The sequence below is a fragment of the Monomorium pharaonis genome, chromosome 1 (assembly GCF_013373865.1).
Source record: "Monomorium pharaonis isolate MP-MQ-018 chromosome 1, ASM1337386v2, whole genome shotgun sequence".
Lineage (NCBI taxonomy): Eukaryota > Metazoa > Arthropoda > Insecta > Hymenoptera > Formicidae > Monomorium > Monomorium pharaonis.
The window spans coordinates 1,277,863-1,294,921 of record NC_050467.1 but is presented as its reverse complement, the minus strand read 5'-3'; the positions used below and the strand labels follow the sequence as shown (position 1 = coordinate 1,294,921).

The 17,059-nt window shown below is 43.1% G+C and overlaps 2 protein-coding genes and 1 long non-coding RNA gene across 3 annotated transcripts; 2 read left to right on the top strand and 1 right to left on the bottom strand.

Moving 5' to 3' along the window:
- Positions 1 to 3,907: 3,907 nt before the first annotated feature.
- On the bottom strand, positions 3,908 to 14,245 carry LOC114255162. The gene is made up of 2 exons (XR_003626443.2): positions 14,002 to 14,245; positions 3,908 to 5,959 (listed from the first exon to the last, which is right to left on the bottom strand). It is a non-coding gene; the product is annotated as an uncharacterized LOC114255162 (long non-coding RNA).
- Positions 5,818 to 12,420, top strand: LOC105833473. The gene is made up of 7 exons (XM_028193079.2): positions 5,818 to 5,920; positions 7,700 to 7,800; positions 8,215 to 8,366; positions 8,471 to 8,719; positions 9,025 to 9,526; positions 10,282 to 10,809; positions 11,530 to 12,420. Exons 1-7 carry the CDS (start codon positions 5,836 to 5,838, stop codon positions 11,965 to 11,967), a joined length of 2,055 nt encoding a protein of 684 aa, XP_028048880.2. The 5' UTR covers positions 5,818 to 5,835; the 3' UTR covers positions 11,968 to 12,420.
- Positions 14,246 to 14,402: 157 nt separating the features above from the next.
- LOC105833474 lies at positions 14,403 to 16,683 on the top strand. Its single transcript, XM_012675239.3, has 3 exons — positions 14,403 to 14,761; positions 14,982 to 15,104; positions 15,764 to 16,683. Exons 1-3 carry the CDS (start codon positions 14,568 to 14,570, stop codon positions 15,939 to 15,941), a joined length of 495 nt encoding a protein of 164 aa, XP_012530693.1. The 5' UTR covers positions 14,403 to 14,567; the 3' UTR covers positions 15,942 to 16,683.
- Positions 16,684 to 17,059: the final 376 nt, after the last annotated feature.

The window sequence follows — 17,059 nt, the reverse complement described above, 5'->3', positions numbered from 1 at the left end:
GTACAGCACACACACGGCGTTCACCCCCCCTACACGACTGGCACGTGCCTCGAATATAATTTATTGCAGTTGGAATTTTGTGGGGTGTCTCGCGAATCCCCCCTGTGTGTGGCTCTTTGTACCTAGCGACGGGTACAGGCCACTTCTGTTGTGTACACTCGACACACGAATCCCGCCAATAATTACGGCGATCACTTGACAGCGAGTGTTCGACTTTCCTCTCTCGCAGAAATAGAAAAGGAAAAGAAAAACGAACGTAGAACCGCACGAATTATCTTAGCGAGAGATAAAACGAAGGAAGAGTTTATTTAATTCTAGGAAAATGGCATTCTCTTAAAAATATTGAATAATTTAGATCTGTCTTTCTTTTGCAAAATGGATTGCGATTGGAAATCAAGAGAATGGAATGTAAGTTGGATGTTGATTGAAAGCCCGTAAAAAAGTCAAATAAAAGTCAAAACACTTTCTAATGATTAATGAGTAATTTCTGTTACATTGCATAGGTCGTAGTCACGAATTAAAAATTGCTTTCTCCTGTCACAGTGGACAATGCTACGCGCTTTCCCGCGTCTCCTTAACGAGCCTGTTTTTTTTTTTACCCCCTCGTGACAAGCCGTTTGAAAGGAAGGGACGCCCGTGGCATACATCGCTCGCGACGATATATCGACGTCATACGTGTCGCACTTGGAAATCGCGACGGTTTCGCTAGGAACGTTCCAATAATTCGGATCTCGTATTTTGCCGAGAGCACCACCCGAGCGAATCCCGGCTACCCTCATCGCCAAAACAACCACCCTTGCGTACGTGAACGGGATAAGCAAGCGGGATCAGGGCGGGCGAGAGGGCTCGGCGGGAGAGAAGATCCCTCCGAAGTTTTGAGAGTTCGCGAAAAAGTTCGACGACGGTCCCTTCACACGTCTTAGGTCTTCTTTTTCCAGCAGAATGCCTCGCAACCCTCCCGAGCAGCCGCGATCGAATCGCCGCCGTCGACTTCGTTTGATTCGAGTTTATCTTGGGCCATTCATTACTCGACCCGAATGGGTACCAATCGAACTAGAACGAGCCGATAGTGATCGCACGTTCGAAACAGAGGTAATAAAAAAAAAAAAATAATAACCGAATTAAAATGAATAATAAATTAATTTTGATTTTGAAAACAAGTTTTAGCGCGTTTCGTGAAATTACGAGCCTCGAACGAGACTTCCTGAGCCTCCAACCTTTTCAAATCTTCCCTGATCTTTCCAATCTTCAAAAGCAAAAGTCTGTGAAATCCTCGAATTTCCTTTCAGCTTCCCTTCCAATATTAACCGCTGCATGTTCATTTTCATTTTCGAAAAAGTAATTGGAGATTACGAGAAAGAAATCGCGTATTTAGAATCAAATTAAAGCGGACTCCTTCAGATTGCAGACATGAATTTTTTTTCTTTCACCCCGCTCTGGGCACAGAGAGATTTTTCCTCGAATTAAATGGCACCTTTCGAGATTGCCCCTTTCACGATTTCCGTTTGTGATATTCTTAAAGCGTATTAGACCCCGTCATGAGTCCCGCGGGAGCAATCTCCCAGAAAGTTTCATTCAAGTTTGGTTGCCGGTTATATTCGTATATCCTTCCTGTCGTCTTGTCCGTTAGGGAAATCCCGGATCAGTCGTGAGATTTACCAATTTACATCCCGTTTAATTTACGGATCAACTCGAAGCGAAGGCGAAAGATATTTTTTGCGGCTCAAAATCGAAATTCTTAAAATTGACCTGGCAGAAATAATAACGCAACGGCATCGTGACATCGTAATTATTAACAAACGCGAGTGCATTAAATCAAATTTTTACGCGTCTGCTATAATCTCGCCCTTCGGATTTTTGCAACGTTTGTGGAATCTAAACTGACGAAAATGTTTTACAGGAGATAAAATATACTACGAGAGAGAGGTTCTCGTTAACAATGTGCTGTCGGAGGGACGCGTGGATTCTGCGTGATGCATCGTCGGCGCGGCGGGGGTGGCCGCGGGGGAAGAGGGGAGAGATGGGAGAAAACGGCCGCGTGGAGAGACGAGAGGGAGAGACCGATGCTGGGCTGCTGGACCCGAAATCTGGTCTCAGTCGTGCGCGACGCGCCATATGCGGTGGACCATTTGTCAGCCCGCGCACAAAGGCCAATAATCTCGCGTGACACGTGTGCCCCGGCCCCGATAAAAAGCGTTACGTGTCCTGCTGGAAGCGTTCGTGGAAAAAGCTTTTCCATCGCGACAGAGAGAATTCGGGTGCCGCGCGGTACGGCACGGGAGGGCACGTGACACCGACAACATCGAGAACCAGGCGATTCATCTCCCTGTCTACTTCTCAAGTATCGATTCGATTTCGTTGCCGGAGAGAGAGAGAGAGAGAGAGAGAGAGAGAGAGAGAGAGAGTGAGAGAGAGAAAGAGAGAAAACTTTTCAATCGTTATTTAAATTCGTACATTTTTTTTAACGAGTAATTTGGATAATTAGGAGTTATTCGGATTTCAATTTGATTGATCCGCGAGATGTTTCTCGCTCTGCACTTTGATCTGGAGCACGTGGCACTCGCCGACGAGGAAGGCGCAAGGAACGTCGTGAGGGACTTCGCGATTTGAGGGGTGAGTTATGAAATTCAATCGCGCATGCATCTACAGACATATGTAAACTCGTTAATGTACGTATTGCGTAATGATTCGGCTGTACGTTCACGGTAATCGTCGTGATCGCGATTCGCTTCCATTATTCCTTTCATCGTTTCTGCGGTAATAACGCGCGCGTAAAATCCTGTTCGACGTATCGCGCGCCTAATTTTCAACGGCAATTAAAGTTTAATCCTTCCGAACGTGGAATTAAATTTACCTAATGGGTTCCGCAGATTCCTCTGTGAGCATCTGCAATTAAAACTTGATGCAATTGCGATGCGCCGCCAAATAATGCAAACTTTCGGAGGAAAATAGATCCGCTTAGCGAGAGCTTATTTAATTACCGAAAGCGTGTCATAGGAAATTAAAGAACGCCGACGGATCACGTTACACGGCGTAAAAAAAAGGGAGAGAGAGAGAGAGAAAAAAAAGAAAGAACGAGGGGAGAGAAGGAGGACGACGATACACGAGATAAGCGCTAATTTAACGGCGTGTCGAGAAACACCGGTTATAAATATACCGAGATTTAGGTAATTACGAGGGGGGGGCAAGAGTGATTATACAGCCAGCCCGGGCGGCCTTACATTTATTAGGGGCGGACAAAGCGCGGCCGAGAGATAAGAGCACGCGACGCTGCTGAATCACGGCCTGATGAGACACGGAGTAATGTGTTCTCGGTGTAAAGACCGCGACCGCACACTTAACAATTGCCCGAAATAAACCGTCAGAAACCGCCGCGCGGATTGTGCCACTCCCCGTCGCGCCCGGTCGGAAAACCGCGGCTTGGCTTTGGCGCGCGCGTGCCGCTAAATTCGGGGGCCAAATCGAGAATCGGGAAGCGCATCGTGCGACGCGCGATGCAACGCGATGTCGACCCGCCCGACACGGCGTACAGACATTCATTTCCTTGGCACTATCTCTCTGCGGACCGAAATATGTATCCCACGGAACATTCGGGAGACATATGTACGTGCGCGCGAATCGAGGAAAAAAAAAACATTGATAATTAATGCCACCCGCGGTTACGGTATTTTAGCGAAATTCGAGCCCAGGCTCTTTGAATTTCGTCTACAAAGCCCTTCCTTTCGTACCGCGATGAATTGTTTATTAGATGTTATTTTATTATATAAAAAAAAAACAATTGTAGCATGCGCGGAAGGTAATTATAATTCCAACGAATGTACAAAAACAGTAAATGAATAACTAACTCACCCGTAGTTGTTCCGGAGCCTTTCCTCTTTCTCCTCCTCCTCCTCCTCCTCCTTCTCTCTGTTTTCTCCGCGCTGTTGCTTCTTCATGTCACAACACTCATTCGCGAAAATACGGCTAATTACGTGCACAATGCGTTTCGTAAATTTCGCCAGATATGAATATTATTAATAAATAGTTACTGAAACCGCAGATTCACGTATATTATTCTACCATTTCTCAATCTCGAATTACATTGCGATGCGGAATATTCATCGACGTAACGGGAAATCTACGTCATGTTAAAAGAGTCGTAACGAGACAGTAATTTATAATAAACATCCTCCCTTACGCATTTTTATTCTACTTATGCACGAATTGCGTGTATCCGTTTCGCCTCGAGTTTCGACGATCGCGACAATCGATTGCCAATTACTAAACGTTCGCGTTTCCTCAACGTACCATTTGCATAGTTCGGACGGTAATCTCGGTATAATTGTGACGACACGCAGAACGAACTTGTACCGGGCCACCTTCCTGCCCATTGTCACGGAAACAACGAACTTACGTTATACAATAGTGCGCTGTATGTACACCGTAGATAACCGCTGACGCGCCGACCTGCCGTGCTGTTATCACGTGAAATGTTTTGAACGCGTGATACGCGCAACTGTAATATTCTCCGTTCGTTTCATTTCAAACTAATTTCCACGAATGAGTTATTGCCCCGCGCTTCGCGTGCTCCGTTTCCCGAGCTCTCTCTCCCTCTCTTTCTCTCTCTCTCTCTCTCTCTCTCTCTCTCTCTCTCTCTCTCTCTCAGCGTCGATTCCGCTCAATCAAAATTTTATTAAAGGAAACATGTTAAATAATTTGTGTACAGTAAAGTTTACTGTTCGTAATTAACTTATTAACGCTTCGCTTACAGTATCACGAAATGCTTGTAAAGATTATCGGTTTTTAAAATAAATTATCGCGATGTCAGAGGCAAGTAACGTCACGCTAGTTCGGAAAAGTTTAAATAAAAATAATTTCAGTTCAGGAGAAGTACACAATCTCGAAAAGGGCAATTTCGTTTTATTTCTCTTATTATTGCAAATGAGAGTTAAAGTCAGCAACTTGTTGCGCGTCTCATTTGCCGTGTAATCCTTTCTTATCCTTCGACCTTTCGTGTATATTCCGACTTATATATATATTTCGACGAGAGCACCGATTACGAGCGCGGATTCTTCCGCGCGCTCGGAGAAGAAGATAGTCGAAGGGACGAACTTCTCGGCGCGTCTCCGAAAGAAAAAGACCTGATTATCCTTTGTTTTTTTTTTTTTCCCTCGCGGTAGTTCGGCCGCCGTGTTACCCCCACCGGGGAGAAAAGGAGAAGGATCTCGGAAAGTTTCTTAAAGACCGACGTTATTTCTTCGGGAGGGATCACTGGCCGTGACCTGCGTCTCTCCTTTTCTCTCTTTCTCTCTCCCGCCGAGATGGCTCGAGCAACTTTGAAATTTTTCGTCGCGTAGTCCTCCAAAGTTACAAGGCTTACATGTTATCCGTCGCTCCTACTCTGCGCTTATCCACCATCCGTCAACTTTATCCCGCGTTTTACTCCTACGTCTCCCCTCCCACGTGGGAGGAGATACATCGAAAGAATCTCGAATGAGCAGACGAAAAGGGGGTAAGGGTCGAAGATCGAATTCGGTCGACGCTTTTAATCGTCAATGCGATTCATAAATTTCGTGTACGTATTTCATTACTAATCTAATGTCTGATCTAATGGCGAAAGATAACGAGTTGGTGACCGCGTCGAGATGATCGCGAGATAAGCTTTCGACGTCGACGTTTTTCATTTCCCAGATAAGCGCACCTCCCAGGCGAGTACGCTGCCTTCATGAAAGCGAGCCTCCGCGATGAGAAGAGCGGAAAATGAGTAAAACCGGAAGGAGGCGAGGAGGCACAGACAGGAGGAGGACGTGAAGCTGGGCGGGGGCAAATCGCGCGCCATAATACACCGCGGCGAAGATGAGATCCGAGACTGCGTTGTATCTGCTTTCGATGCTGATCCTGTCGCTCAACGATCCTTCGTGGGCTTCCGCGGAAATCAGAGGTTCGTTGATGCCAGTTTGTGTTCCCTCGCTAATTAGCGCTGTAAACGAGACATTGTTATCGTTATTATCGAGTTACAGATCAGCATAAAACCTAAGATTTCTTTAATCTATGTAAATTTATTTTTTTTTCTTATAAAAAAAAAATATTTTATTTCACGTTTAAATTACTTATATACGGTAATTATTTGTGCCGACGCGAATCTGTTAGAGAATAATTCGATTGAAGAGAGACTGCAATTTCGACGGAAGCCTCGAACGGGAACGAAATTGCGTAGCTTAATGAAATACGAGGGGGCGAAACTCCATCGAGAAAGAACGTTGTAATCACCTTTGTAATGGAATAACATTCGCCTAGATCGAGGGACAACGTATTTAGCCCTATCGTTAAGATCGCTGATGAGTGTAAGCGAGAGATTAAACTTATGTCGGAACGTGGATATACATATATAAAAAAAAAAAAAGATCACGGAAAAATGTCGTGAAATCTGTAGCAAAAATCTGTAGCAAAAGCAAGATAGAATCAAGACGCGCGGGATGATGTCGGGATGCCTGACGTGTTTTTCGACATATATATTCTATCAAAGGAGTCGCTAGTTGATGACTATTCATGCCCCTTGTAACGAGAAAATCGTTACGCAGAGAGTTGCACCGCCCGAGGACACTTGATGTAATTAATCGTATGCATTGTCACGCGTTTGTGATGTGCGGACGGCCCGCGGCGATCGTCTACCACTAGCGTCAATGAGAGGTGCTAAATATATACTTCTCAAGAAAGAACGCGGTACGACACATTTATCACGTCGCAAAAAGAACAGGGTGAAAGAAGAATAAGACGCGGAAAAATTAATTACACGTAGAAAACGAGAGAGGCAACGTTACGCTGTATTTTATCTTATTTATTTTTTACGCTTACCGTTTAAAAATAAAAAAGATAGTGCGCTTCTGCAGTATTTAAAATCAACTTCCAGCAACGGAAGCGCATTCAGATTTAATCGATATAATTTATAGACGAGATATTCGCGGGAATATTGTCAGACGGTATCAATTAATCAGTTGCACAGTCTCGCATCGCACGGACACAGGCGTCTCCAGACGTCACAGACGCGTGTACACGCACGTATGCACGCATGATATAATTAAGATGACAAATATAGCCGAGTCGAGAAGCAGAAGTAGACCGGGGGGACGGAACGCGATATCGGCAAACGGCGCCTCAGTTTCAGCGAGATTGCTTACATCAATGGCAATTAATTAGCCGGTAAACTCTGAGTAATTTCATTAGTCCGGTGAAAGGGTGAGGGTCGTTAAATAAATAAGGTCGCGTTTTCGTCGGCGAACACCGGCGGCATTTCGATAACCGTTTCTCGTCCTTTCCTGCGAAATAATTTGCCTTTGGCGAGATCGATTCCGCGCCGAGAGATCTCGCGGAAGGGCCGAACAGACAGGAAGTAATATGCGAAATATCATTTGGGGCAGCCGAACACGTAATATCCGACATTTTTATCTTTTATCAAAAATATTACTCGTACATTTTTTATTATTGTACACGATTTGTATACACGTCTATTAAAAACAAAAATACAAAATGAGAATTACACGTATAATTATTTAATCGGTGCATTTTTTTTTTTTTTTTTTTTTTGGAAAAAATCCGCATGTTTTTTCAGCTGAGATTTTCACGGTTTTTTAAATACTTGCGCTTGTTTTGCTAAATGCAAGGTATCTATATGTGTTATTTGTTTTTTCGTTTGAACGATACATTTTTCGCGTTACAATAGGATGCAATCGTACCATCAGAAATTCGGTCGGCTGGATTCGATGGACGGGACGGATGGGTCGATGCATCGTGCGAATCAGAGCGCCTCTCAAAGATCCGCAGGTAATCACAATTATTTGCAATAATTATCTTTAACGAAGATTGCATTAAATACACTGAGAAAAAAGTCGAAACTCAAGTTCAGAGGCAAATGTTATTTATAACATTTTCTCCGATTTTTATTGGTTGTAAAAAAAAACTAATTGTAAAATATATTTCATTTTTCTTATTAACTGGTTTATTTGCCAGAACCGAGATTTTACTTTATCGCGTTTAAACACAGATTTATTCCAGTAAAATGAACTTATATTCAGTGAAACAAATAATAAATTTTTACGTACCTTTTCCTCAGTGTAATAAAAAATAAATGCAACAAATGAGCAAACGAAAGAGGAATAGATAATTATAATTAGTATAACCATAATCATAATTCAATCGATAGTCGAATTAAATTTTTCGACGGGGTGCTCATTGCAGGTGATCGAGGTGAAAGTGAGAAGGTTGCAGGTAGGCTTCCTGAAGGAGGCCCGTTGCGAGGGAGCGTATTTTCAGTTCTCAGACAGCGCCGACGATCTCGACGACGAGACAACAGGTCGATATTGCGGCCACGTGACCGGAAACGCTACGAGGTACCTACACTCCGCTCTTCCGTGAATTCATGCGTAGATCCACGGTCGTCTCCTCGGGGGTGACGTTGTTAGCTCAAGTTCGTTCGTTTGCTCAATCCCCGCAGGCTATTTCTACGACGCGGGCCCGACCTAACGATCATCCTGTCGTCGGACGAGCAGTTCGCCTCGGCGAACCCGGTCATCTTTTCCGCTCAATTCTCCATCCTGCCGGTGCGCCTGGCGGTCGAGCGTCATCGCGGCTACTCCGCGTCCGCGTCGCCGACGTGCCCCGTGGAGTGCACCGTCCGCAACGAGCACAGGACCTGCAGGCTGACCTCGCCGGGCTACCCCAGCGTCTACCCGCGTGGGATTAGGTGAGCCGCCGCTAGATCGGCTACTCTGAGTCCATTAAGCACGCCGAGTTCGCCGAAGTTTCGCCGAACGAACGAGGTTCCGTCAAGATAACAAAGCTTTCCATCGAGCCAGCAAACTCGAGCGAGCAAATTCTGCTTTCTTACCCTTCGTCGCTAATTATGCGTCAAACACGTCGGAAACGTTGTCGAGTCGTTCGAGCGAAACTCGAGCTAATACGAGTTTCAAATTGTCGATGTTGCGTTAAAATCGTGATCCAGAATACTGAGCGTCGATTTCCGTCGCGATTCGTGTTTACAATTCCCAGATGCAGGGTGGCCCTGGAGTCGAACGCCGGCCGCTTCAGGATAGGCGGTCAGCCGGAGGACCTCTTCGACCTGATGAACTACACGGATCAGGAGGGCTGCCAGATGGAGAATTGCGAGGACTCCTTCGACTCCGGGGAAAAGGGCGGATTGTCGGCCGGCGCGAGGGGTGAGAGTCGCGCCGAAGCGGATGGCTCTATTGTCGTCGGGGACGTGGATTCTCGGTCGAGGTACGGGCACGGCGGCGGCCGGATTCCTACGATGAAACGCACCGCGGAAACGAACGGACAATTAACGTGGCTCAGGCACTACGGGAAAAAGACGATACGGCGGCACGAGGGGGAGCGACGGGGTCACAAAGAGCTGCCGCCTAAGTCCGACACGAGCGAGCCTCGCATAAAATCAATGCGTCCGAAGATAACGAGGAAGAGGCATCGAGGGGTCCTCTCGAATCGTTACTTCAATGGCGACTCTGAAAGCGAAACGATCGGTAGCGAAGCAACGGTATGTAGCTCGTTTGTAGCTTAAGACACATTAGCGGATCATTGAACTTTTTTCTTTTTCGCCAATTTGCTAGTAATTGCTCCGTGTGAAGTAGCGCGTTTCTTCAACTGACTACACTGGAGAAATAGAGCTGCTGGTAGTAGACTAACGAGTGAAATAATGCCAATTAAAATAATTAAAATAATTTTACTTTTTTCTAAACATTTAGTATAACTGTGATCAAGTTTAATATAAATGTTACGTAACATTTAGAGGAACAAAATTATTATTGATTATATTAAGCAAATATTTAATCGGTGTTATTTCATTCGAGTAGACACGTTGCTTTATTCTGATTATGGAATTAAATTTTAAAGGGTTATTTCAATTATCGTAGGTATGTGCAATCACAAGTCGAAACTATCGCTGTTTAAAGTCATGTTCCAGGAAGAAACGCAGTCAGCACAATGTCTCATCTTCGCTTAACATTAATAAACAGCAAGGATGAAATTACTAAAAGACATGTAGATATTTAACACAAGTAGTCTATATGCAGTACCGCGTTAAAATTAAATTCCACACATTTCCAAATAATACCCCTCTCACTAAAACCAGCAATAATTTGTCGTTTCAAACTGTCAAGATTTCTAGAATATAATTGCATAACGAGATTTACATATTCGCTCGAAGTGAGATCTGATTGGATCGCGCACGAAATGCATTTCCGAATCTATTTATTCACCTAAATCGATATGTGCCCCGTGTAATTCATTAAGGCGCCGGAACCCAAATACCTCGGGGAGAATCGATCGTCGGGAAATACCGCGTGCGGTGGCGGCGACTATCTCGCGCTTCTGGAAAACGTCAACGGGCAGATCCTGGAGATCTCGAGATTCTGCGGGAGCGGGCGGGTGCCGCGGATCTACACGCGCGGGAAGAGCGTGATCCTGGAGTTCGTCGCGCGCGAGGACGGCACCGTGGCCCACGACGGCTTCCAGGTGACCCTGCACGAGGAGCGCGTCGCGCGTGAGGTGAGACGCGCGCGATGCGAATTCGCGTACCGGAGCACCGGGGGTCGGCCGCGGAAGGGCGGCGGTAGGGAGAGCGCCGGCTCCCCGCGGGGCTGGTATCCCCCCGGCACCGTGTGCACTTACAAGTTCCACGGCAGGGCCACGGAGAGGGTCTCGATTCACATAAAGATCCAGCGAAACGAGCCCGAGCCCGAGAAACCGGAGATGGGGAGGCGAAACTCCACTCTGAACTCTTGTCCGGGCAACGAGATTACTGTTTACAATGGAGCGCAGGTAAGCGCGAGCCCTATCGTACCCTGAATCTTCTACGACGACTTCCTCGGTACGCGCGAATCGATGAGAATTCTCGTTTGGGGCTCCGTTTTGTCTTCGACGTTAGAACCGTTTTCTTCGTGTTTGCACGGGTGTGCGCGGTTCAAGTACATTTTTCAGGGATATACATTTTAAGGACGTATGTCAGCATCTCTCAAAGTATTCGCAGAAATATGAAAGTTTCGTATCTTTCTATTATTACGCTTGAGTATCTATGTATAAGGTTTGAGCACAATCCTCTTATTAAGTTATTTAATTTCTTTGTTAGATCTCAAGAGAGAGATTTTTTACGTAAAATCGCATTTTGTACTTTTATTTGCAATTTGATGAGAAAATAAAATTACGAAATAAATCAAATTTTTTATATCAATAATATATAGTGCAAAAGTTCATCTGAGCCAACATTCGAGTATGCACGATTGGTTAAGAAAAAAAAAAAGTAAAATAACCATAAGTTGCCTGCAGTTTTTTAATTTTAATAACTTCTAATCATCCGACTGAAAATTTTGTGCCGGCGACTTCGAAAATTAAAACTCTGAGAATCGATAGATCACACAGGCGGCTTTCGGAATTGCATCCCCGCGAAATGAATCCTTAATTTACTTATACCCCGCGGAATCGATTCGCCTTCGCTTGCGAGACGGTTGTGCTTTTAACGGAACCGAACACGACGATTTGCAGGTAAACGACAGCTTCCTGATGTGGTCCTACTGTGACGCGTCTCATTGGGACATCAACAACATCCAAGTACCTTTGACGTCTAGCGGAAACGAATTATTGATCCGGTACTACAGCGCCAAAGGGTCCCAGGATGGGCAGGGATTCACTTACGCTATATCCTACCGGTTCATCAGGAAGGAGCGCAACGCTACCGTCGCGAGACCCAAGTACAAGCCGATCTCCCTGAGGCCGATCAACCTGTCGGCTCTCAATCTCAACGACACCGAGAGCTACGATTGCGACAGCAGGATCGGCACGTTCAAGAACTGGTTCGCGGTGCTCGCGGTCTTCGGTATCGTGTCCTTCGTTGGGGCCGTCGCCACGATCGTCGCTCTGACGGTCAAATGCCTGCGGATCGGATCCAACGAGAAGAAGCTCTTGCAGAACGCGAAACACTGAGGTTTCCTGCGCGTAGGTCTCCCCGTTTCTCTTTGTCGAGCGACAAAAGTGGAAGCGATCGAAGCAACCGAACTCGTAGGAGAATAAAGAGCCTCGCGTCTCGCGGGCGCAGAAATCACCGAAAAAAAGGATGGAAACGAGATCCAGCCAGGGGCTCAAGTATGAATTTGGAGATCCAGAGAGCTGCGGGATCTCGGTCAAACCTCTCAAGAATGAGTCGTCGGACGACGCGTGTAAATATCCGCGAAAGGAAAAGAAGACACGCGGAGAGAAAGAGCGAGAAAGGAGAAATTTTGGCATCGTATTTTCGATATCTCGTGGCACGGAAGGATTCCCCCGTTTCCCGACACACGGAGAACGATGTACAATTATTGTATACGGATTTGAATTTTTATACATCTACATTATACGAAAACAGTAATAAACTGAAATAAAATATGTGTAGGCAGAATATCAATTGACTAAGTCATTGCGATCCTTTACGTACGCGACTTCAACCAATTGTATAATTAATCCATTGTTCTTTCTAATTTCCTTTTATAAAAATTAACAATGTCGTATCAATAAAACTACAGTTATATCACTTAATAAATTAATTGCCAAATAATTAAAGACCTTTCGAAGAATAGGAAGAAGGATATTTTCATACGAATTTTTTTTTGGAAAATAAGCAAATGATACATTTTTAACTTTGTACATACATGTAATAATACATATTTGATCTATAATAGAATTAGAAATTTTTATAAGTAAAAATAATGAAAATTATAGTAGTTTTGAAAATATGCGTCGAGCATGCGACATAAAATGTACATACTCAGCGATCAGATATAAAAAGATAAATAACATTATTATTATTAAAGTTGGGTTGGGTCGGAACTAGTTAAAAGTTAAATAGTATAGTTAGAAAGTAAATAACTTTTAACTTAACTTAGTCAATACTTTGTTAATTTTAAGACAGTTAATTTTTAACTTTAATTATTTCTGAAACACAAACTTTTTAACTAATCAACTTTTCTGCCAAGTTAATAATGTATATATGTAAAGACAAATAAGTGTAAAAGAAAAAAATGTTTTTATACAAAAAACAAAAATTTTCAATACTTTTACAAGCAAAAATTTTCTGTTACAAATAAAATATGTATTATTATGTGTACAAAATTTAATATATGTTTAAAAAATTACCTTTGTACCTATTAAAGAAATGATAGTTTCCATCTATAATTGTTTCTACGATTCCTTCTCCTGTTACTCATTAAAACGTACCCGGATTTAACTCGAATTCACAACAGCACAAATGCGAGTAAAATATGGAAAACTTAAAAATCGGAGCCTCCAGGTTTGTTCTTCGTAGCGGCACTGCGCTGTACTGGTGTAATAAGTTGAGTGTCGTGCTGATTTCAAAAATAAATAATTATTTGCAAACGTTTACTCGACAGAACACTGTTTAAAAACGACATCAAAGCATAGAACTACAAAGAAATATCGCTAGAATTATTACAACTAATGAGCACGACACGTTAACTCGAGGGTAATGCGGATTTCGGGGATAAAGAATTATTTACAAACGTTTAATCGCCAGAATTCTGTTTAAAAACAATATCAAAGCACAGAACTATACAAGAACTATGGAGAATTGTCGGAAAAATATCCATAACTACCCAGTACGACACCTTTATTCGAGTGTCGTGATGATTTCGGGCATTTAAAATTATGTGCACAATTTTAAACGCTAGAACTCTGTTTAATAACAATATCAAAGCACAGTGCTATATGAGAACTGTCGAGATTTGTCGCAGGAATTGTCATAACTATTCAGCACGTCACATTTTTTCTTGTGTCGTGCTGATTTCACGCATTAAAATTATGTGCACAATTTTAAACGCTAGAACTCTTTTTTTAACTCTGTTTTTTTTAACTTATTGTATCAGTGCAGTAGTGCAGCGACGAAGAACAGGCCTTCAATTCTTTTTAATAATTTTGGATTCCTGAGAATTCGAAGAGATCCGTAATACGCGGCAATAAAACACCAACCTTTCGTCGATTCTTCAAAGATCCTTGCGACGTACCTTGTCCCACGGGAAAGTCGCCGCCGAATGTCGTCGCACACACGCACGCGTAACACTAGTTATCTAAACTAAAGTCTCGTATTTTTTTCCGATATTGAATAAAAAATCACGCAACGCATAATACTTGCCGGAAAGGTCCGAATCGAGTGTCAAAAGCGCGGCACCCCTTCGCGTATGTGGCGCCGCCCAACGCGCCTCCATCGAAATACTTGCGCTTGCGCACCTTCTGTACCGATCGTTCGCCTCCACTGCACTGACCGTCGATGCGGCAGGTCAACGATCGGCGGCCATGTTTGCTGCGCCGCAACGGCCGACCGGGCAGACGTCAGCGCGTGTGTGAGCCTGTGTGACTGTGACGTGTGGGCGCGAAGGTTACCGACCAAAGTCTGTCTCGCGTAAAGACGACGGCACACGGCACTCGGCGAGGAGTGACACTCTCTCTTTTTCTCTCGCGGAAGGGAATTTTCCAGTGAGAGACACGCAACGAGAGAAAACGCGTCCTCCGGACGACAGACGGCAATAGAAAAAAATATGTCCGCAACGGAGAACGGCGGTGGCGATGCCGCCGGCGGCAGCGACGGCGGTTGCTGCTCGAACGTCGTGAAGAAGCTCGGCTTGCGACCGGTCACCCGATGCAACCTCGCCAAGTTCTACGCGCCGGCTTTCGGCGCCGCCTCGTACACCGCGATGTCCGTCAACGTCATGAACCCGAGCCTCGTCGTCAAGTAAGTCGTCTCCCGTTCTTCGATTCGAGGCTGTCCGCGAGTGCGTCGCGACGAGGGGCTCCTCCTCCGATCCCTCTCGTTCGTCTTATATTACGTAACTCTATGTAACCTTTATGAATGTTGCAGCAGACGAACGTATCGTAGATTTCAATTATAATAACAGAGAGTGTAAGTAGTCGGCGTGAAAGGAGGAAATTATGAACGAATTTATCCTTTTCAGAGTATTCCCTAAGAGGGACATTACGAATTTCTTATTGGCTGGCACTCTAGTTGGCACCGGATCGTACATCTACACACGTGAACACATGAAGACCGCGCCGCAGTCCGTGAAAATCCTGTACAGGTGAGATTTTTCATGCCAGAGATAAATTTTTATATTTATAAAGCAAGTTTTTTAATTCATCAATTATATTTTGTATTCCTCAATTGATTAATTGTTATTGACTGTGCACTCGGTGACAAATTTTTTAAGCGTTCTCTACAATATTTTATCCTGCAATCATTAATGCACTTGAATTTATTGACAGCACTCTTGTTTTTTATTTTTTTGTACAATTTTATTAACATTGACAAGATAAAAGTTAACAAATTTCAAAATAGACAAGAGGAGACAATTGTCAATAAAATATTGATGAAAAAGATCTAATGGCAGATCAAAACATTTATTGATTATAATTGTAGTTAGAATATATTTCCTACACTAAGATCTCATAGTGGCTCATTAGCCTCCTTTTCATTATTTTATGATTTTTGATTATTAGTTTTATGTAATATATTTAATTTTCAATAAAATAGTGGTTCAATATTCAAAAAACAAGAAATAAAAGAGTATGTAGATTGGCTTTTAGAGTACTATTGCATTTGTCATATGATAAATATGCAATTGTTACTAAACAAAGTCAACATATAATTGATCAAACGATTAAAAAAGAATTGCAATCTGAAAAACTCACCTGTCGAATAGAACTGAATTATCATTTCTGCTGCATCTAATTTTTTCAGTGCTACCGGGGCGGTATTGCTGAGTTTAGGATCAGTCCTGATGTGGGCTGTGATACGTTCCATAGTGCCGCCAAGCCCGATTTGCTGTACAATAGCCGGCATCGGCACTGGAGTGGCGCTTCTAAAAATCGGATCGAGCTATCTCGAATTTGTGGACGAGCAAATAGTGAAAAAGTAGGCTGCTCCTGTACACTTTCCACTTTTTCCTTTTCTTTCCTGGATTTATATCGCGAATTGTTGTATGGAATGAAATTGTACTATGTCGGAACGGAAATTGTACTACGAGGGACATGGCACTTCGTCACTTTTGACCCTCGAATCAACTTGTCTCATGGAATTTTCGTTTCACGCGAGGTGAGAGATTTATGGAAAGTTCAATATTTGTTCCGTCAGGTTCCTGAAATTTTTTCGGACGCTAATTGTATGTAAGTAATAATATTTTTTTCTACCGTGAATTTGATATACCGTGGATTTCTTTTGGAAAACAAAAAGATAAGAGATATGAGCCACACACTCCAATACTCGTATCGATTCCCGAGAATGTGAATTGTCGTATCGCACAGAAATGTGTATCGATGATTCTGGCATTGGAAGTTACACGTTTTACGTGTCAATAAACGATCGTACGCTTTTCTCTTCGCTCGTCGACACGGTTAAAAAAAAAAGGAAAAGCATTTGATAAATTGTTTGTTGAGTAAGATGATATGAATAATGCACGTACTTTGCAAAAGTTATAAGTAAGAACCCTTGTAATTCCGGCGCGTTAGGAAGCCGGAAAAAGGTACAAGCGTCTTATTTTTCGTGCGTTTATCGACGAAAGTGTTTTATAAGCTGCATAAGAATGCATCGTCATATTGTAGATAACTGTCACCAGTAAATATATATGAATATACGAATTGTGACACGATAGAAAAAAAGAATCATACGAACGAATCTCTTCATACCTGCCTGCCTGAATTCCATCGACGTCTGTTTCCTAATTTTTATTCTGAAGATAAAAATCACGATATTCATAGTCGTCATTTATCTTTTAAGATCATCGTATATTAAATAATATCTTGTTACTGTAAACTATGGCTTTGTGATTTGTTAATGATATCTTAACTCTTACAACCTGGGAAGAACAGATTTTTTTAAATCTATAAAAATTTATGAACATACTTTTTAAGTTTTTAAAACAAATGTCTGTATTTCGTTTTGGAAAAATTAGAACGTAGTATAATTTAACTTTGAAATTTCAAGAAACTTTCAAAGTTGTAAATATGTACATTTGTAAAATAAGTAGATAAGACAGAA